Below are 18,931 nucleotides of genomic sequence, written 5' to 3' on the forward strand. Positions count from 1 at the left end.
AGTATGAACTTATATTTTTTTTAAAAAAATTTTATTACATTAAAATTTTATTTTCCGCGCGCCGAGCATGGTACTGTCACCCTGGACAGTACCATGCTCGGCGCACGGAAACACGGAGTGCACACGGCCGCTAAAACGGGTTCACGGACCCGTCAAAAGCGGCCGTGAAAACGGTGACGTAAGTGTGCACGAGGCCTAAAGATGATCTAACACGCAGGAGTCACACCCTCCATGTGATTGATAGGCAAAAGCCACGCCCCATCATGGGATTAAAGAGGCTCTGTCACCAGATTTTGCAACCCCTATCTCCTATTGCAGCAGATCGGCGCTGCAATGTAGATAAGGGTAACGTTTTTTTTTTTTTTTTAAAACGAGCATTTTTGGCCAAGTTATGACCATTTTTATATTTATGCAAATGAGGCTTTCTAAAGTCCAACTGGGCGTGTATTGTGTGTGTACATCTGGGCGTTTTTACTTCTTTTACTAGCTGGGCGTTGTGAATAGAAGTTTATGATGCTGACGAATCAGCATCATCCACTTCTCTTCGTTACCACCCAGCTTCTGGCAGTTCACAGACACACAGCGTGTCCTCGAGAGATCACGCTGTGACGTCACTTCCTGCCCCAGGTCCTGCATCGTGTCGGACGAGCGAAGACACATCGGCACCAGAGGCTACATTTGATTCTGCAGCAGCATCGGCGTTTGCAGGTAAGTCGATGTAGCTACTTACCTGCAAACGCCGATGCTGCTGCAGAATCAACTGTAGCCTCTGGTGCCGATGTGTCCTCGCTCGTCCGACACGAGGCAGGAAGTGAGTGACGTCACAGCGTGATCTCTCGAGGACACGCTGTGTGTCTGTGCACTGCCAGAAGCTGGGTGGTAACGAAGAGAAGTGGATGATGCTGATTCGTCAGCATCATAAACTTCTATTCACAACGCCCAGCTAGTAAAAGAAGTAAACACACCCAGATGTAACACACACAATACACGCCCAGTTGGACTTTTACTTTAAACACGCCCAGTTGGACTTTTACTTTAACTCCTTAACGCCGAAGGACGGATATATCCGTCCTCAGCAGCTGCTAGTTCGCGCAGGAGGATGGATATATCCGTCCTGTGATGGCGCGGGTACTGTCACTGTACCCACGTGATCAGCAGCAGGAGCACGGCTGTTATACACAGCCTGGCTCCTGCTGCAACTGCTGGAATCGAAGCGCGCGCCGATTCCGGAAGTTTAACCCATGAAATGCCGCTGTCAATAGTGACAGCGGCATTTAATGTGTTTGACAGAGGGGGGAGCTCCCTCTGTCAGCCGATCGGCGCCCTCGCAAACAAATCGCGGGTCGCCGTCGAGTTTCCATGACAGCCGGGGGTCTAACAAAGACCCCCAGGTCTGTCTTCAGCATCTGCCTGTTAGGCGATGCCAGAGGCATGACCTAACAGGTTGCCTGTCAGTTTTACACTGACAGGCAATAATGCTTTGGTATACGAAGTATACAAAAGCATTATATATGCGATCGCCACATCGCATAGTGAAGTCCCCTGGTGGGACTAAAAAAAAAAATGAAAAACAGTTAAATAAAGTTTGTGAAAAAAAATAATAAAAAAATTACAGTCAAAGTCAAATAAAACTACTTTTTTGGGCCAAAAAGTGGTTTTATTTAGTAAAACGGTCAAAACAAAATCACACATATACATATATGGTATCCCCGTGATCGTAACAACTTGACCAATAAAATGAACATATTAATTAAACCGCCGGATGAACGGCGTCCAAAGAAAACGCAAAAAACAACGTCAAAATTCTCTCTTTTCTCCCATTCCCCCCCCAAAAAAAAGTTAATCTATAAGTTCTATGTACCCCAAAATAGTACTAATGAAAACTACACATTGTCCCGCAAAAATCAAGCCCACATCGACGGAAAAATATAAACGTTACGCCTCTTGGAACGCGGCGATGCAAAAACAAGTAATTTTTTTCTAAAAGGCTTTTTATTGTGCAAACGTAGGAAAACATATAAAACCTTTACATATTTGGTATCCCCGTAATCGTGCCGACCCATAGAATAAAGTTAACATATTATTTACGCTGCATAGTAAACGGTGTAAATTTATAACGTGAAAATTAATGCTGGAATAGCTGCTTATTTTCAATTCTCTCCTAAAATAAAGTTAATCAATATATTATAAGCATCTAAAAATGGTACAATTACAAAATACAACTCGTCCCGCAAAAAACAAGCCCTTATACGGCTATGTCGACGGAATAAAAAAAGAGTTACGACTCTTGGAATGCGACCGTGAAAAAACAAAAAATAATACTTGGTCATTAACGTGCAAAATGGCCCGGTCATTAAGGGGTTAAACACGCCCAGTTGTACTTTAGAAAGCCTCATTTGCATAAATACAAAAATAGTCATAACTTGGCCAAAAATGCTCGTTTTTAAAAAAACAAAAAACGTTTCTCTTATTTACATTGCAGCGCCGATCTGCTGCAATAGCAGATAGGGGTTGCAAAATCTGGTGACAGAGCCTCTTTAAGGCTACATTCACACGAACGTATCAGATTCATGCACGTAAAAAACGCGTGTGAATCCGGTCCGTTATGCATCAGTGTGCTTTGCGAGTGGCATGCGTTATTCATGTGCATCCGTGTGCGGTGGGTGGTTTTCACGCACCCATTGAATTCAATGGGCGCATTGGTACGTGATAACGCACCAATATAGGAAATGCAGTGAGTTTCACGCAACGGACTCTCGCTGCGTGAAAACTCCTGCATGTGTGAACGGCCCCATTGAAATCAATGGGTCCGTGTGCTGCGCGTGATTTCCATGCGCAGCACTCGGACGTTATTCACGTTCGTCTCAATGAGCCCTAACAGGTGGGAGTCATACCCTCCATGTGATTGACGGGCAGAACCCATGCCACATCAGGTAATAATCACACCCTCCATGTGATTGACAGTAGAAGCCACGCCCCATGATGTGAGTAACAGGCGTTAATCACATCCTCCACGTGATTGACAGGTGCCTCCTGCATTTTAAATGACTCCATCCAATACCTATAATTGCTTCCTGAGTCTTCATCGAGTGGCCTGAGAACGCCTGTCCGTGACTACAGCAATGTACGCTGCTGTCGGACACATATCGCGACATCATGAGGCTATAACACATGATAAAGGAGGTAAATATGTCACTTTTTATCCCATGTGCGTACATTATAATCTACAGAACGCAAGTGATGTGTAATAGCCAGTGCTGTATATTAATGTTCTTTTTATCGCGATCCATCTCACAAGTCTGCACTGGATGAGAATACCGCTTTATGTGAGCGGTTACTGTATGTGATGAGGTGCAGGGCGTGCACTATTTTCCAGTTACACCGGGAGTTAATGCGCGGAGGTGGACGGTTGGCGCGTCACTCAGTGGAAGACACTAGTAGCTGCGCGGAGGGGATCGATGGCAGGTAAGGGGGCGACTTCGTGGCCGGGGGGTGTGAAGAGAAATCTGGTGTCCCCTCACATTTACCTCATGTTATCCCGATAGACTCCTGCAGGCTTCCAGGACTATTTAGTATGATCTTTATTGGGCGGCAGTGAGTTGTGGTATCTTTAACCCCTAAAGGACCGTTCTCTTGATGCTTTAGGATCAAGTATTTTTTATTTTCATGTCTATGTAGCTGTATGAGGGTTTGATGAGTTGTAGGTTTTAAAGGGTTATTATTTTTGTTGGTGGGAAGAAGCCTGGCAGACAATCTATTATGGGCACAGACCTGGCTCCGATGGACTGACACCCACACCCTTTGCCAAACTCCGTAAATCCTATGGTCGCTATAACCCGCAGCATCTAAGGGGTTAAACAGGGCGCTTGGCTCTCCGAAACCGATGGGCTCCCACAAGTAAACCTGCGGATGGCTCAGCGGTGCCGCGGGAGGATTTGTACTTCGTGACGGTTTTCTCAATAATTTAATGACGCGCTCCCAGGAACGTATTATTCTTTTGCCGTTTAGTAATTGACATCTTGTACACATACGTCATTTGTATTCTCTCACCCAGCGAGTATTTATTCACATACCACCTCCATCTGGGTCGCTGTGATCCCCAATCTGACTAACCGGTTCATACCGCTTCTTATGCGCGGACCGCAACTCTGTTTCTCTCTACGCTGGTAATACAATGCATAGTCTGCGTTAAAAAAACAAAATTTTTTTTTCTAAACGCTATTTTTGATGAACACGTATTTTAACGAAAAAACTGTGTTTTGGAGGCCTTTGGCTACTTTCTTGCTTTTGACTCCGTATATTGCATGAAGAAATTGCAACTTCTGGAATATGTAACTCTTATTAAAGGGGTTATCTGGGGACCAAAAATTGCATTGCAATAATATATTTATGTGAAACTAAATTACTTACTAATGTACGTTAATTAAAAATTCTGTTCTAAATGGTGCAGTTCAAACCTCATGAATAATTCAGGAAGTGCTGGAGCTTTTCTAATAATGATGACGCTCCGACACGTACCCACGTGACTGAGATCTTGCTTCATGTGCTGTTCGTGAACATGACCGTGAGGGGCTGTCACATTGCCAATCAGCTGATACTCTGCTTGGGGACTCCAGTACTGTGGCTGACGTCACTGTCCATATATGGACAGTGACTGTGACGTAGGCAGAAGTTGTGGAGTCCCCAGGCAGAGCATCATGTGAAATGACCAAATATGGACGTTGGGAGCAGTGCTGGAGTCCCAGGCAAAGTGCTAGCGGATGCTCTGCTCGGGACTCAAGCAATAGGCCATGTGACAGCCCCTTGCGGTCATATTCACAAAAAGCACATGAAGCAAGAGATCAGTCACGTGGGGCCGTGTCCGAGCGTCCTCATTATTAAAAAAGCTCCAGCACTTCTGGGAACCCTTCATGAGGTTTGAACTGCACCATTTAGAACAGAATTTTAAATTAAAGTATATTAGTAAGTTACTGCGTTTCACACAAATATATTATTGCAATGCAATTTTTGGTCCCCGGATAACCCCTTTAAGCCTCTTGGTGATTGACATTTTTTGGATGACCGTTTAGTGTAATGTCGTTGTGTTAGGTTGTGAGTTGCCGCTGAACAATGAAATGGGAGACAAAAGACTAATGCGCAGGTCCCTTCAGCCAGCAAGACCTCTCCGTCGCGATATAACTGGCAGCGGTGAGTATATGCACTCAGATGTTCCAGAGGATTGTACAAATAAGACTGGAGGGAAGTTTTATGTCAGTCAGCGAGTCACTTGTCACAAAATGTCAGGGTAAAATGCCAAAACACGTCCACGGCGGTAGTCCTGGTGACAGAAGTCTCCATAGATTGACACTTAAAGGCTACGGAAACCATCGGGTCACGCAGGATCCACCGTTCTCGATCACATCTAAGTTCTAATGTCTTCAAAGTAGGGCTGGGCAATTACGACCTAAATCAAAATTAATTAATTGAACATGTAACCTTGATTACGATTAATAAAAGATTTTTAGGCCACACCCCTGTTTGCATTCTACGCGATTGAATTAATATCTATCCCCTGAGCCTGCTGTATACTACTGTATATAATATACCCCGACACTGCCCCCACACAGTATATTGCCCCTTCTTGCCACTCACGCAGTATAATGCGCCATAGCTGCCCCATACACTTTGTAATGCCCCTATAACTGCCTTTCACGAAGTATGGGGACCCGTCATCATGAAAGAGTACCGGGGCTATAATGTCTGAAGCGGCAGAGGTATTTAGTTGGCGTAATATTTGTGGGCACCGTCGTGACCATGAAGGGATTGGTAATGCAAATAAAGCTGCCTATTCTTGTAAAAAGTTAAGTAAGTGAAATTGGGCGCAATTATAAGCAGAGAAAGTGACTGATCAGTAAGGCCTCATGCACACGACCGTAAAAACTCCCGTTATTACGGGTTGTAATTACGACCCGTAATAACGGGCTCATAGACTTCTATTGGCCACGGGTACATTCCCGTTTTCTCACGGGAAGGTGCCCGTGCCGTTGAAAAAGATAGAACATGTCCTATTTCAGGCCGTAATAACGACACGGACAGTCCATAGAAGTCTATGGAGCTCTCGTAATGACGGGTGGCTACATGTGTGCACCCGTCATTACGGCAGCGTTGCTAGGCGACGTCAGTAAATAGTCACTGTCCAGGGAGCTGAAAGAGTTAACTGATCGGCAGTAACTGTTTCAGCACCCTGGACAGTGACTACCGATCAGAATAAACCTGTAAAAAATAAAAATAAAAGACGTTCATACTTACCGAGAACTTCCTGCTTCCTCCAGTCCGGTCTCCCGCCCGTTGCCTTGGTGACGCGTCCCTCTCTACATCCGGCCCGACGTCCTGGATGACGTTTCAGCCCATGTGACCGCTGCAGCCAATCACAGGTCAATCACAGGCGCAGCGGTCACATGGACTGCCGCGTCATGCAGGGATGTCGGGCTGGATGTGAAGAGAGGGACGCGTCACCAAGACCACGGCCGGGTAAGTATGAATTTCTTTAACTTTTATTACAGAAGGGGCTGCCGATTAGTGCAGTGCTATTTTGCCGCCAAAAACGTGCCCGTAAATACGGGTGGAATACGGGTGACACCGGACCCATATTTACGGGCACGGGTCCGTAAATACTGGTTCAAAACGGGTCAAATACGTGTGACACCGGACCCGTATTTACGGGTGGGAAAAAATACGGTCGTGTGCATGAGGCCTAACAGTCAGTGATCTAATAATTATTAATAGTTTCTTTCTTCCAGTTCCTCTTCTCCCTCCGCTATCAATTTCCTTCTGTTTCCTCTGCCTCCTCCTTCTCTAAATCCTTCCTTTTTTAGTTTTTTTTTTTCTCACTTCGGCTTCGTTCACATCTGCGTCAGGGCTCGGTTCTGACATTCCGTCTGAGCTTTCCATCGTAACGGAGCCCTGATTGACACAAACTGAAACAGTATGTTTCCATCATCATTGATTTCGATGGTGACTGATCCGGTGCCAAGGGTTTCCGTTTGTCTCCGTTGTGCATGGGTTCCGTCGTTTTGACGGCATGAATAGTGTAGTCCAAAGCGGTATTCATCCCGTCAAAACGACGGAACCCTTGCACGACAGAGACAGACTGAAACCATTGGCATCGGATCCATCACCATTGAAATCAATGGGGATGGAAACGGAAACCTTTGGTGTCAGTCAGGGCTCCGTTCTGACGGAAAGCAGATGTGAACATAGCCTTAATGTTCTTTTCTGCAAGTTGTGCTTTTCTGCCCCGTGACTCCGGTCTCCTTTCCACATAATGTAAAATATCTGTTCAGCCCCCCCCCCCTTCCAATTTCTATAAAAATGACTATAAAGATAACTTTTTTTGGTGTAAAAATACGTCGACTGCGGGTGCACCAGGGAAGTAATACGTCTGTAGCTTTGTGCAGGACCTGCCTGAGTCACATAACCGAGAAAACAATCTCTGAATCACTTGGATAAATAAAAGCATTCCCAAAGTTATTACCACGTAAAGGGACACATGTCCGATTAGAAAAATGGGGTCTGACAGGAAGGTCAAAATTGGCTGCAGCGGGAAGAGGTTAAACACCTGCACCTCAGGTCAATTTGTGTGCGGAATCTCTGCATATTGTGTACGCAGCGTGTGGCCTTAGGGTATGTTCACACGGCCTATTTACGGACGTAATTCGGGCGTTTTTGCCCCGAATTACGCCCGAAAATAGCGCCTCAATAGCGCTGACAAACATCTGCCCATTGAAAGCAATGGGCAGACGTTTGTCTGTTCACACGAGGCGTATATTTACGCGCCGCTGTCAAATTGACGGCGCGTAAATAGACGCCCGCGTCAAAGAAGTGACCTGTCACTTCTTTGGCCGTAATTAGAGCCGTTATTCATTGACTCCAATGAATAGCAGCGCTAATTACGGCCGTAATTGACGCGGCGTTCAAGCGCCTGCACATGCCGGTACGGCTGAAATTACGGGGATGTTTTCAGGCTGAAACATCCCCGTAATTTCAGCCGTAACGGACGCCCTCGTGTGAACATACCCTTACCCTTATGCCGTGGATTTTCCGCAACGAAGTACGTTGCGGAAAATCTGCGGTATTTACGCCACGTATGGACTAGTCATCCTGGTCTCTACTGTGGAGTTGAATTATCTTTAAACAGCCTATGGCCCAGTTCACACATTGCATTTTTTTGTAATCATTTTTTTTCATTCAGTAATACTGGATAAAAAAAAAGAGAAACAAAAATCTTGTGATTATGGTAAATTCTCCTCTCTTTAGGCTGGAGTAACACACTTGGCGCTTTGACACACTTCGGCCAGACGTTACTTTAAAGTCTATAGTAAAATATGAGCGCGTCTACGTACACAGCGTTTTGGTTTGTGGCGTTTTTAAAATGCATCATGCGTTTATTTTTTTCTGGCATTTTTTACATAGGCTGCTCTACTTAAGGACATAAAACAGCCAGAAAAAACATTTTTAAAATGTTTGATGCTTGTAAAAAAAAACATGAAAAATGCTTGAAATTCATGGCGTGTTGTGTGTGTTTTTTTATTTTATTTTTTTAACAAGCGTTTAAAAGAACTGGAAGAACTGTGGGTTGGAGGCCTTTGGCTCCTTTCTTGCTTTTGACTGTAAATTGCAACTTCTGGAATATGTAACTATTATTAAGCCTCTTGGTGATTGACATTTTTGGATGACCGTTTAGTGTAATGTCGTTGTGTTAGGTTGTGAGTTGCCGCTGAACAATGAAATGGGAGACAAAAGACTAATGCGCAGGTCCCTTCAGCCAGCAAGACCTCTCCGTCGCGATATAACTGGCAGCGGTGAGTATATGCACTCAGATGTTCCAGAGGATTGTACAAATAAGACTGGAGGGAAGTTTTAAATCGGTCAGCGAGTCACTTTTAACAAAATGTCAGGGTAAAACGCAGAAACACGTCCATGGCGGTTGTCCTGGTGACAGAAGTCTCCATAGATTCCGATTACATGGGGGGGGGGGGGGGGGGGGTAGTCTGAAATTGTTTTCCGAGACTGCTGACACTTAAAGGCTACGGAAACCATCGGGTCACGCAGGATCCACCGTTCTCGATCACATCTAAGTTCTAATGTCTTCAAAGTAGGGCTGGGCGATTACGACCTAAATCAAAATCGCGATTAATTGAACATGTAATATTTATGACCTGAGCCTGCTGTATACTACTGTATATAATATACCCCGACAATGCCCCACACACAGTATAATGCCTTCCATAACTGCCCCATATGACTGCCCTCCACACAGTCTGGGGCCCCTATGACTGCCCTCCACACAGTCTGGGGCCCCTATGACTGCCCTCCACACAGTCTGGGGCCCCTATGACTGCCCTCCACACAGTCTGGTGCCCCTATGACTGCCCTCCACACAGTCTGGTGCCCCTATGACTGCCCTCCACACAGTCTGGTGCCCCTATGACTGCCCTCCACACAGTGTGACGCCCCTATGACTGCCCTCCACACAGTGTGACGCCCCTATGACTGCCCTCCACACAGTGTGACGCCCCTATGACTGCCCTTCACACAGTGTGACACCCCTATGACTGCCCTCCACACAGTCTGAGGACCCGTCTTATAGCTGTGTGTATAAGGGAGTAACCTGTGACCTCATCTGTCTGGGGGAGGATCACCCATAGGTGGGGAGAGTCGGCAGGTCAGCAGGGGGCGGCTCATGGTGGTAAGTTCTCTGTATTTCCAGATTGGAGTCCTGTATAAATGTGCTCAGCGTTGTCTTTCCCCCTCCATGCGTCCGATCATGGATTATGTCCAGTTTATAGATGTTTTCACCGATCTGTAGTAGTACAAGACCTCACTCGTAGAGTCTGTCTGTTCTTTGTGGGCCTGTCTGGACATTGCCTGGTAATTGTCTTTTGCTTTTTAGAACTTTTGATGGGTATTATTCAATAATTTTTGATTCAACTAGATTGTCACGTTGTTGTACAGCAGTTGGTATCCTGGTAGTCTTGTCTCGTTGGGAAAATGTGAAGCCCAGCACGTCCTGCCATATCTGTGGATTACATGATTTCACGCCTGTGGTTTGTGATTCTTTTTTGCAAGATGCTGTAATAGTTCTGTGTCCACTTTCTTTTCACCCTGGGTTGTATTTTGCTGGTCTGTATTGAATGTATATTCGGGCTTTTTACTTGTAGTACGCAGGCGAGATGCTTCTGCGGCAGTGTTATTTTATGCGGTTTCTGTGTGATTATGGTTGAGCGAGCATGGTACTTGTCTTAGTCTGGACAGCCATGGTCATTTTTCTGCTGAAATTCCCTCCAGAGGCCTCTGTTCCCCTGTGCCAACTCTGCAACACATTCCACATCCACATTAACCCATTAAAGAGGACTTATCCGCTCTCCTGACCGGTGTGTCTTCGTGAAAACTTGCTTTCCCCATAAAATAACAATGCTAGAGCAATTTTTAACTCTACATTGTGCCTTCCCTTTGTTATTCCTCCTGGAAAAGTATGAATAAACTGACAACTGTGTGTTTCAAATCCTCTTTACAATGGGGAACGTCCCTACTCACTGACTCTTTCCAATCAGGGACATGTCTTATTGGCCTGTGGCTACATCGATGGGAAAATTAAAGTTATGGCTCTTGGAAAGTGGCGACGTAAAAAATGTTAATGTGCAAAAGTAGTAACACATTAAAAAAACCTCCACATATTGGTATCGCCATAATCGTACCAACCCATAGAATACAAATATCAGCTTGTTGTTTATGCTGCATAGTGAACGGCATAAATTAAAAACGCAAAGAATAATGGTTCTATTGTGTTATTTTTTTTTTCATTCCCCCAAAAATACATAATAATATGAATCCCAAAATAATGCCATTGAAAAATACTCATCCCACAAAAAAAAAATCATACAGGTACGCCACCGGGAAAAAAGCCCATATATATCTAGGGATGCTGGGAACCAGCATTAAACTAATTAAAATCACCCAGGGCAGAATGGGAGGAGTGCAAGATCAGAAAATGGAGGCAGTCACTAACCCCACATACAGTGAAGGAAATAAGTATTTGATCCCTTTCTGATTTTGTAAGTTTGCCCACTGTCAAAGACATGAACAGTCTAGACTTTTTTAGGCTAGGTTAATTTTACCAGTGAGAGATTATATTAAAAAAAAAAAAAAAAAAGAAAATCACATTGTCAAAATGATATATATTTATTTGCATTGTGCACAGAGAAATAAGTATTTGATCCCTTTGGCAAACAAGACTTAATACTTGGTGGCAAAACCCTTGTTGGCAAGCACAGCAGTCAGACGTTTTTTGTAGTTGATGATGAGGTTTGCACACATGTTAGATGGAATTTTGGCCCACTCCTCTTTGCAGATCATATGTAAATCATTAAGATTTCGAGGCTGTCGCTTGGCAACTCGGATTTTCAGCTCCCTCCATAAGTTTTCGATGGGATTAAGGTCTGGAGACTGGCTAGGCCACTCCATGACCTTAATGTGCTTCTTTTTGAGCCACTCCTTTGTTGCCTTGGCTGTATGTTTTGGGTCATTGTCTTGCTGGAAGACCCAGCCACGAGCCATTTTTAACGTCCTGGTGGAGGGAAGGAGGTTGTCACTCAGGATTTGACGGTACATGGCTCCATCCATTCTCCCATTGATGCGGTGAAGTAGTCCTGTGCCCTTAGCAGAGAAACACCCCCAAAACATAATGTTTCCACCTCCATGCTTGACAGTGGGGACGGTGTTCTTTGGGTCATAGGCAGCATTTCTCTTCCTCCAAACACGGCGAGTTGAGTTAATGCCAAAGAGCTCAATTTCAGTCTCATCTGACCACAGCACCTTCTCCCAATCACTCTCAGAATCATCCAGATATTCATTTGGAAACTTCAGATGGGCCTGTACATGTGCCTTCTTGAGCAGGGGGACCTTGCGGGCACTGCAGGATTTTAATCCATTACGGCATAATGTGTTACCAATGGTTTTCTTGGTCACTGTGGTCCCAGCTGCCTTGAGATCATTAACAAGTTCCCCCCCGTGTAGTTTTCGGCTGAGCTCTCACCTTCCTCAGGATAAAGGATACCCCACGAGGTGAGATTTTGCATGGAGCCCCAGATCGATGTCGATTGACAGTCATTTTGTATGTCTTCCATTTTCTTACTATTGCACCAACAGTTGTCTCCTTCTCACCCAGCGTCTTACTTATGGTTTTGTAGCCCATTCCAGCCTTGTGCAGGTCTATGATCTTGTCCCTGACATCCTTAGAAAGCTCTTTGGTCTTGCCCATGTTGTAGGGGTTAGAGTCAGACTGATTCATTGAGTCTGTGGACAGGAGTCTTTTATACAGGTGACCATGTAAGACAGCTGTCTTTAATGCAGGCACCAAGTTGATTTGGAGCGTGTAACTGGTCTGGAGGAGGCTGAACTCTTAATGGTTGGTAGGGGATCAAATACTTATTTCTCTGTGCACAATGCAAATAAATATATATAATTGTGACAATGTGATTTTATTTTTATTTTTTTTTTATATAATCTATCTCTCACTGGTAAAATTAACCTAGCCTAAAAATTCTAGACTGTTCATGACTTTGACAGTGGGCAAACTTACAAAATCAGCAAGGGATCAAATACTTATTTCCTTCACTGTATATGAATCGCACAAACACAAAAGTTTGAACAGCACATTCCAGCGAAATGAAACAAAACGTGTATTCAAATTTATACGGCACACAAGAAAATGGCGACGACACACTTTGAGGACTAATGTTACCTAAGCCTTAGCCTCCATTTTTTGATCTTGCGCTCCTCCCATTCCCGCTCCTACAGAAAAAGCATCCGGTACTAACAGCAAGGTGGCACCGACTCATCAGCAGTGGTTATCATTTGTATGTTATAGCTGACACCCTGCTGTAACGGCAGGGAATGGAGCTAGCTCCAATCCCTCCCATTAACCCGTTAGTGACTGCCAATACGCATTTTCACGGCGGCCACTAACGGGCTTTATTCTGATGCATATGCCTTTTTACGGCACTGCATCAGGACAAAGTAAACAGAGCAGGAGACGTCAAACCTCCCTGCTCTCAGCTGCCAGAGGCAGCTGAGGGCTGGGAGCGTCCCTGCTCTGCCGGGTGAGATCGATATTCGTATCGATCTCAACCGTTTAACCCCTCAGATGCGGTGCGCAATAGCGTGCACCGCATCCTGAGTGGTTTTAGAGAGAGGGAGGGAGCTCCCTCTCTCTCCCACCGACACCCGGCGATACGATCGCCGAGTGTCTGTGTCTCCCATGGCAGCCGGGGGCCTAATAAATGCCCCCAGGTGTGCCTGGAGCGAATGCCTGCTAGATCATGCCGCAGGCATGACCTAGCAGATGCCTGTCCGTTTTAAACGGACAGGCAGTAATACACTGCAATACAAAAGTATTGCAGTGTATTATAATAGCGATCTGAGAATCGCATATTAAAGTCCCCTAATGGGACTAGTAAAAAAAGTTAAAAAAAAGTTGAATAAAGTTAATTAAAAAAAAATGAAAAACCCACTTTTTCCCCTTACAATATGCTTTACTATTAATAAAATAAAGTAAAAAAGTTACACATATTTGGTATCGCCACGTCTGTAACGACCCCGACTATAAATCTATTACATTATTTAACCTGCACGGTGAACGCCGTAAAAAATGTAATAAAAAACTATGGAAAAATTGCTGTTTTCTGTGAATCCTGACTTTAAAAAAATGTGATAAAAAGTGATCAAAAAGTCGCATCTACTCCAAAATGGTACCAATAAAAACTACAAGTCTTCCCGCAAAAAAAAAGCCCTCATACAACCGCATCGGCGAAAAAATAAAAACCTTAAGGCTCTTCAAATATGGAGACACAAAAACAAATAATTTTGAAAAAAAAGCGTTTTTACTGTGTAAAAGTAGTAAAACATACAAAAACTATACAAATTTGGTATCGTTGCAATCGTAACAACCCGTTGAATAAAGTTATTGTGTTATTTATATCGCATGGTAAACGGCGTAGATTTAAGATGCGAAAAAGAGTGGCGAAATTTCAGTTTTTTTTCTATTCCCCCCCCCCCCCCCCCAAAAAAAAGTTTATAAAAGTTAATCAATAAATAATATGTCCCCCAAAATGGTGCTATTAAAAAATACAACTTGTCCCGCGAAAAACAAGGCCTTATACAGCTATGTCGACGCAAAAATAAAAAGGTTATAGCTCTTGGAATGCGACGATGGAAAAACGTAAAAAATGGCTTGGTCATTAAGGTTTAAAATAGGCTGGTCATTAAGGGGTTAATCACTTAGATGCGATCGCTGCATCTTAGTGGTTTGTAGCAAATCGGCAGCAATGTGATGTAATCGCAGGGCTAACAATGGCCTCCTGCTCTGCCGATTAGGCCCTGTCCGGAGGTGAATGACTGACAGTTTTAATACATTGCACTACATGGGTAGTGCAACGTATTAGAACAGCAATCAAACAGTTGGACCCCCTAGTGGGACTAAAAAAAAGTTTGTTTCAAGTAATAATCACAATCCCTTTAACAAGTCCTTTATTATTGAAAAAAAATAAACCATACATATTTGGTATCGCCACTTTCATAACGGCTTGAACTATAAAAATATTTTATTTATCCCGTGTAGTGAACAGCTTAAAAAACAATGCCAGAATTGCTCTTTTTTTGGTGACTTTGGCTTCCAAATATTGGAATTTAAAGTCGCATGTATCCAAAAATGGTACCTATAAAATCTCTAGCTCGTCTCGCAAAAGAAAGCCCTCATACAGCTCTGTCGAAAAAGTTATAGCTCTCAGAACATGGTGACAGAAAAAATACATTCTTTTTACAAAAGTAATTTTTATTGTGCAAAAAGTTGTAAAACATAAAAAAGTGCCATAAATTAGGTATCGCCGGAATCGTACTGATCGGCAGAATATAGATAACATGTAATTTATAACGTGTGGTGAATGCTGCATAAAAAATCCCTAAAACTGGCAGAATTTATGTTTTCTGGTCACCTTCCCTCCCAAAAATAGGATAAAAAGTGCTCAGTCGCATGTACCCCAAAATGGTACCAATAAAAACTACAGCTCTTCCCGCAAAAAAACAGCCCTTATACCACTACGTCTATGAAAAAATAAAATTAGTTAAGGCTCTAATAAGTCGGGAAAGAAAAATATGCAGTTGTGCTGATCCGCGAGGAACGTTTCTTCTGTATCAAGAGGCGATTTATCAAGGCACTAAAATTAGAGGACCAGGAATGGTAGGACTCCAACATATCTGCTGGAAGCGAGGGCACCCGTATTATACCAGGACAACACTTCCCAGCAAAATTCCCCAAACTGCAAAGGTGCAGAGTGTGGACCAAAAGGGGGATAAGGAAGGACATAATTTATCAGTGCGACACTGGCCTGTGCAGAAAGGGTCGATCACAGCGTAACACACATCTATGGATTATTTTATTGTATTTTTTACCCCATTATTATATCACCCTACTATGCCCTGATGTACTCTGCCCAGCTTACATGTACCCCCACATTATAAACTGAAATACCAGTAAAACTCCAAACAGAACTACTACCAACCAAATCCACGCTCCAAATTCAAAATGGTGCTCCCTCCCTTGTGAACCCTACAGTGTGCCCAAACAGCAGTTTTCTTCCATATATATGCCAAACCAGGGAGAACACTTTTTTTTTTAATCAGTTCAAGTATATTAAACAAGCAACTACATCATTACAGGTCATTATACAATCTGACATGCTGTTAAATCAGAGCTTCAAAGACCCAAGAATGTATTACCATCAAAACAATTCACCCTACCCCCAACTCCCCCCTCGCAACCCCCAGCCGTCCTCCTTGCCACAGGCTTCCATACACTATCTCCTTCTCCATATTTCAACCCCCTCCAACTCCCCATGTGCACCCCCCAGTCAGTACAACAGATCCAGAATGTGGAACCCCTCCACCCCTGCTGAAACTCTACAGTGCTCAATGTTCCGGTGTTATGCCCTGGAGCCTCATGACATTTTAAACTGAAACAACCTAGCGGAGCGCCAGGAGTTCCGAGGAAGCACAAACAGAGTGATCAATCCACCTAGCCCATTGTTTCTCAAATTTGTTACTGGACCCCCTCTTGGAATATATCCTGTATTCCATCAAAATCTGAAAGTTAAGTGTACCTATAATTTCTTGCTTCGAGGGTGGTTCCGCATCCAGCCAGTGTTTTGCCATACCCTTCCTAACTTGGAACAATATTTTCGCAATTATCAAACCGGACATCCGATCCCCTTCCAAATTACCAACATATCCCAGCAACATTACCATGGGATCCAACGGAATCTGCACCTCAAACACTCGTCCCATTAACTCTGACATCTCTTTCCATAGGGTCCCCAAAATTCCGCATGACCAAAACATGTGAAAAATGCCTTTTCTTCAGGACACCGAGGGCACCTGGCATCCACCCGTAATCCCATACTTTTCAGAACCCAGGGAGTCCGATACACCCTATGTATCAGAAATAGTTGGGACCTCCTTTGCGCTACATAGACAGAGTACATGGTGACGCCAGCACAGCCTCCCAGTGGTCCTTGGGAATAGGACCCACATCTCTTTCCCATTTAGCTTTAACAGGTGCCATAAGATCGCCCAGATGTTCCAACAGTAACCTGCAATAGACCAACAAGATCAACCCTCTTGATGTAACTGCTTTCGCAATATGTTCCAACACTCCGGTTGCATGGATCGTCATGTCCACCCTAGCAGCTTGTGTCTGCACAGCATGCCGAATCTGCAGATACTGATAAAACATGTAGGAATCCAGCTGAAACCCATCCCTTAGTTGTATGAGGGGGACATACTCAAATCCTTTCAGCAACTGACTCAGTCTTATAATGCCTCGCTGTTCCCACCCCTGCATCCTTTCCAATTTATATAATTCCCACAGATATGGATTCCGCCAAAGTGGAGTATATTTATTGCATTCCCCTATCTCCATCAATTGCTTACATTGCCACCACACCTTATGTATGAGAAGCAAAGTGGGTCGATTACTCGCTAGCCTCTTATAACTGTGTGCTTCCAGTCCTGCCAGCGGATTATCCCCACCCCCCAGATATGATAGAATACGTGCACTGGACCCCCATGTTTCCTCCCGCTCCCACCCCCAAAAGTGCTGGCACTGAGCAGACAAGTAATACACCCATGCATTGGGCAGAGCCAAGCCCCCCTCCTCAGGCAATTGCAGCTTCTCCAGTTTAATCCTGGGCACCCCCCGCTTCCACACTAGGTCTCTAAAAAGGTTATGCAGCCTCTTAAACCAATATTTGGGGATCCACACCGGGGAATTATGGATGACGTATAACACTTGAGGCATAAGGATCATTTTGATCAAATTAGTCTTTCCCAGAGCCAGCGCAAACCGATCAGAGAAGGCGCCATTCACCCTTATTCTTGCAGTTGGGGCTACATATAACAGCCTTACCCATTTTATAAAATTAGGACCAAACCCCATTTTATCCAGGACTGACCATAAATAACCCCACTCCACACAATCGAAGGCTTTAGCAGCATCTAATGAAAGAATGGCTCTCCCCATAGGATTATCCGGAAGCACCTGCAAATTCAAGAACAACCGTCTCAGATTCACTGCTGTTGACTTGGATGGCATAAAGCCGGCCTGGTCCCCATGTACCACCCCAGCCACTACTCTGGTAAGCCTAAGCGCAAGCGCCAAAACCTTTGCCATAATTTTAATATCCGCCGTCAATAGGGACGCTGGTCTATAGGATTGAATATCCTTACCCTCCTTAGGCATAACCACTATAGTGGCCTCATACATTGAATCCGGGAGCCGCCCCCTATCAAAACTTTCCAGCAGAGTAACCAGCAACTGAGGTGTTCGCTCCTCCCCATACTCTTTAAAAACCTCTACCGGAAGACCATCTGGCCTCGGCGCCTTTTCGTTTGCTAGTATCCCTATGGCTGCCTGGAGCTCCTCCAGAGAAATAGGCTCCTCCAATGTCGTTCTCTCCTCACCTCCCAATCTGGGAAGACAAACCTCCCCTAGATACTCCTCCATCTGTTGAGGTGTGTGCTCTGCTCTCGAGGCATATAAATCCGAATAAAACTGCTGAAATACTTTAAATATCCTTCCTGTTTCAGTCTCTGGGTCACCCCTTATGGTATGTATATAATTATTCTCCCTCTGGGCCTGTGCCATTTTGGCTAACAACCTTCCTGTTGTTTCCCCTTCCTCATAATATTGGCGCTTCAGAAACATCCTTTTGTTATCTGCCCTCTCCAACTGGTTTTAACAACCTCTGCGCCTCCACCCAATTCCTCAAAGTATCCGGCGTATTATCCGCGATATGCAACCGTTCTGTCTTCGCCACCCTTTCCAACAATGTGTCCCCCAACTGTCTAGACCTGGTTTTTACCGCCGTAATATACTGGATGAACACCCCTCTCAACCTGCTTTCATTGCGTCCCACAGCATCTCCTGTGGCACTGTACCAGAGTTGAACTGAAAATATTCCTTTATTCGGTCTAGAATCTTTTTATTATATATCAACTTCAGCCAAAATGCATTGAGCTTCCAGCACCCCTGACCCCGCTCTGTCCTCCCCTCCGTCTCTACCTTCATTAACAAAAGAGAATGATCCGATAAAGCTCTCTGTAGGTACTCTATCTGGGCAACAAAGGGTACCGCTGTAGGCGTGCACTAAACTTAGTCAATCCTGGAGAGAGACTGATACAATGAGGAAGCACATGAGTACTGATACCGACTTGGATGCTTATCTCTCAATATATCCCGCCAACCCATCTCCGCAATAAGACGACCAAATGCTGTTATCCCTCCCCCCACCATACCAAATGTATCCATACCAGTATTCATCAGTGTTAAAATCCCCCATCA

The 18,931-nt window shown here is 44.4% G+C and overlaps 1 protein-coding gene across 13 annotated transcripts in view; it reads left to right on the forward strand.

Annotated features, from left to right (window-relative positions):
• Positions 1-3,002: 3,002 nt before the first annotated feature.
• The window catches only part of C5H8orf88 (chromosome 5 C8orf88 homolog), a 64,078-nt gene continuing 48,149 nt past the window's right edge, over positions 3,003-18,931 (forward strand). For 6 of the 13 annotated variants that reach the window (XR_012847614.1, XM_075826012.1, XM_075826003.1 and 3 more), the window contains exons 1-3: positions 3,004-3,183; positions 5,089-5,187; positions 8,742-8,840. Coding sequence is in view for 12 of the 13 variants with exons in the window: in XM_075826012.1 (XP_075682127.1) it covers positions 3,123-3,183; positions 5,089-5,187; positions 8,742-8,840 (259 nt within the window). In the remaining variant the exon portion in view is untranslated. The other 7 variants (XM_075826006.1, XM_075826008.1, XM_075826009.1 and 4 more) reach the window with 3 other exon arrangements.

Source organism: Rhinoderma darwinii, chromosome 5, assembly GCF_050947455.1.
Source record: "Rhinoderma darwinii isolate aRhiDar2 chromosome 5, aRhiDar2.hap1, whole genome shotgun sequence".
NCBI lineage: Eukaryota > Metazoa > Chordata > Amphibia > Anura > Rhinodermatidae > Rhinoderma > Rhinoderma darwinii.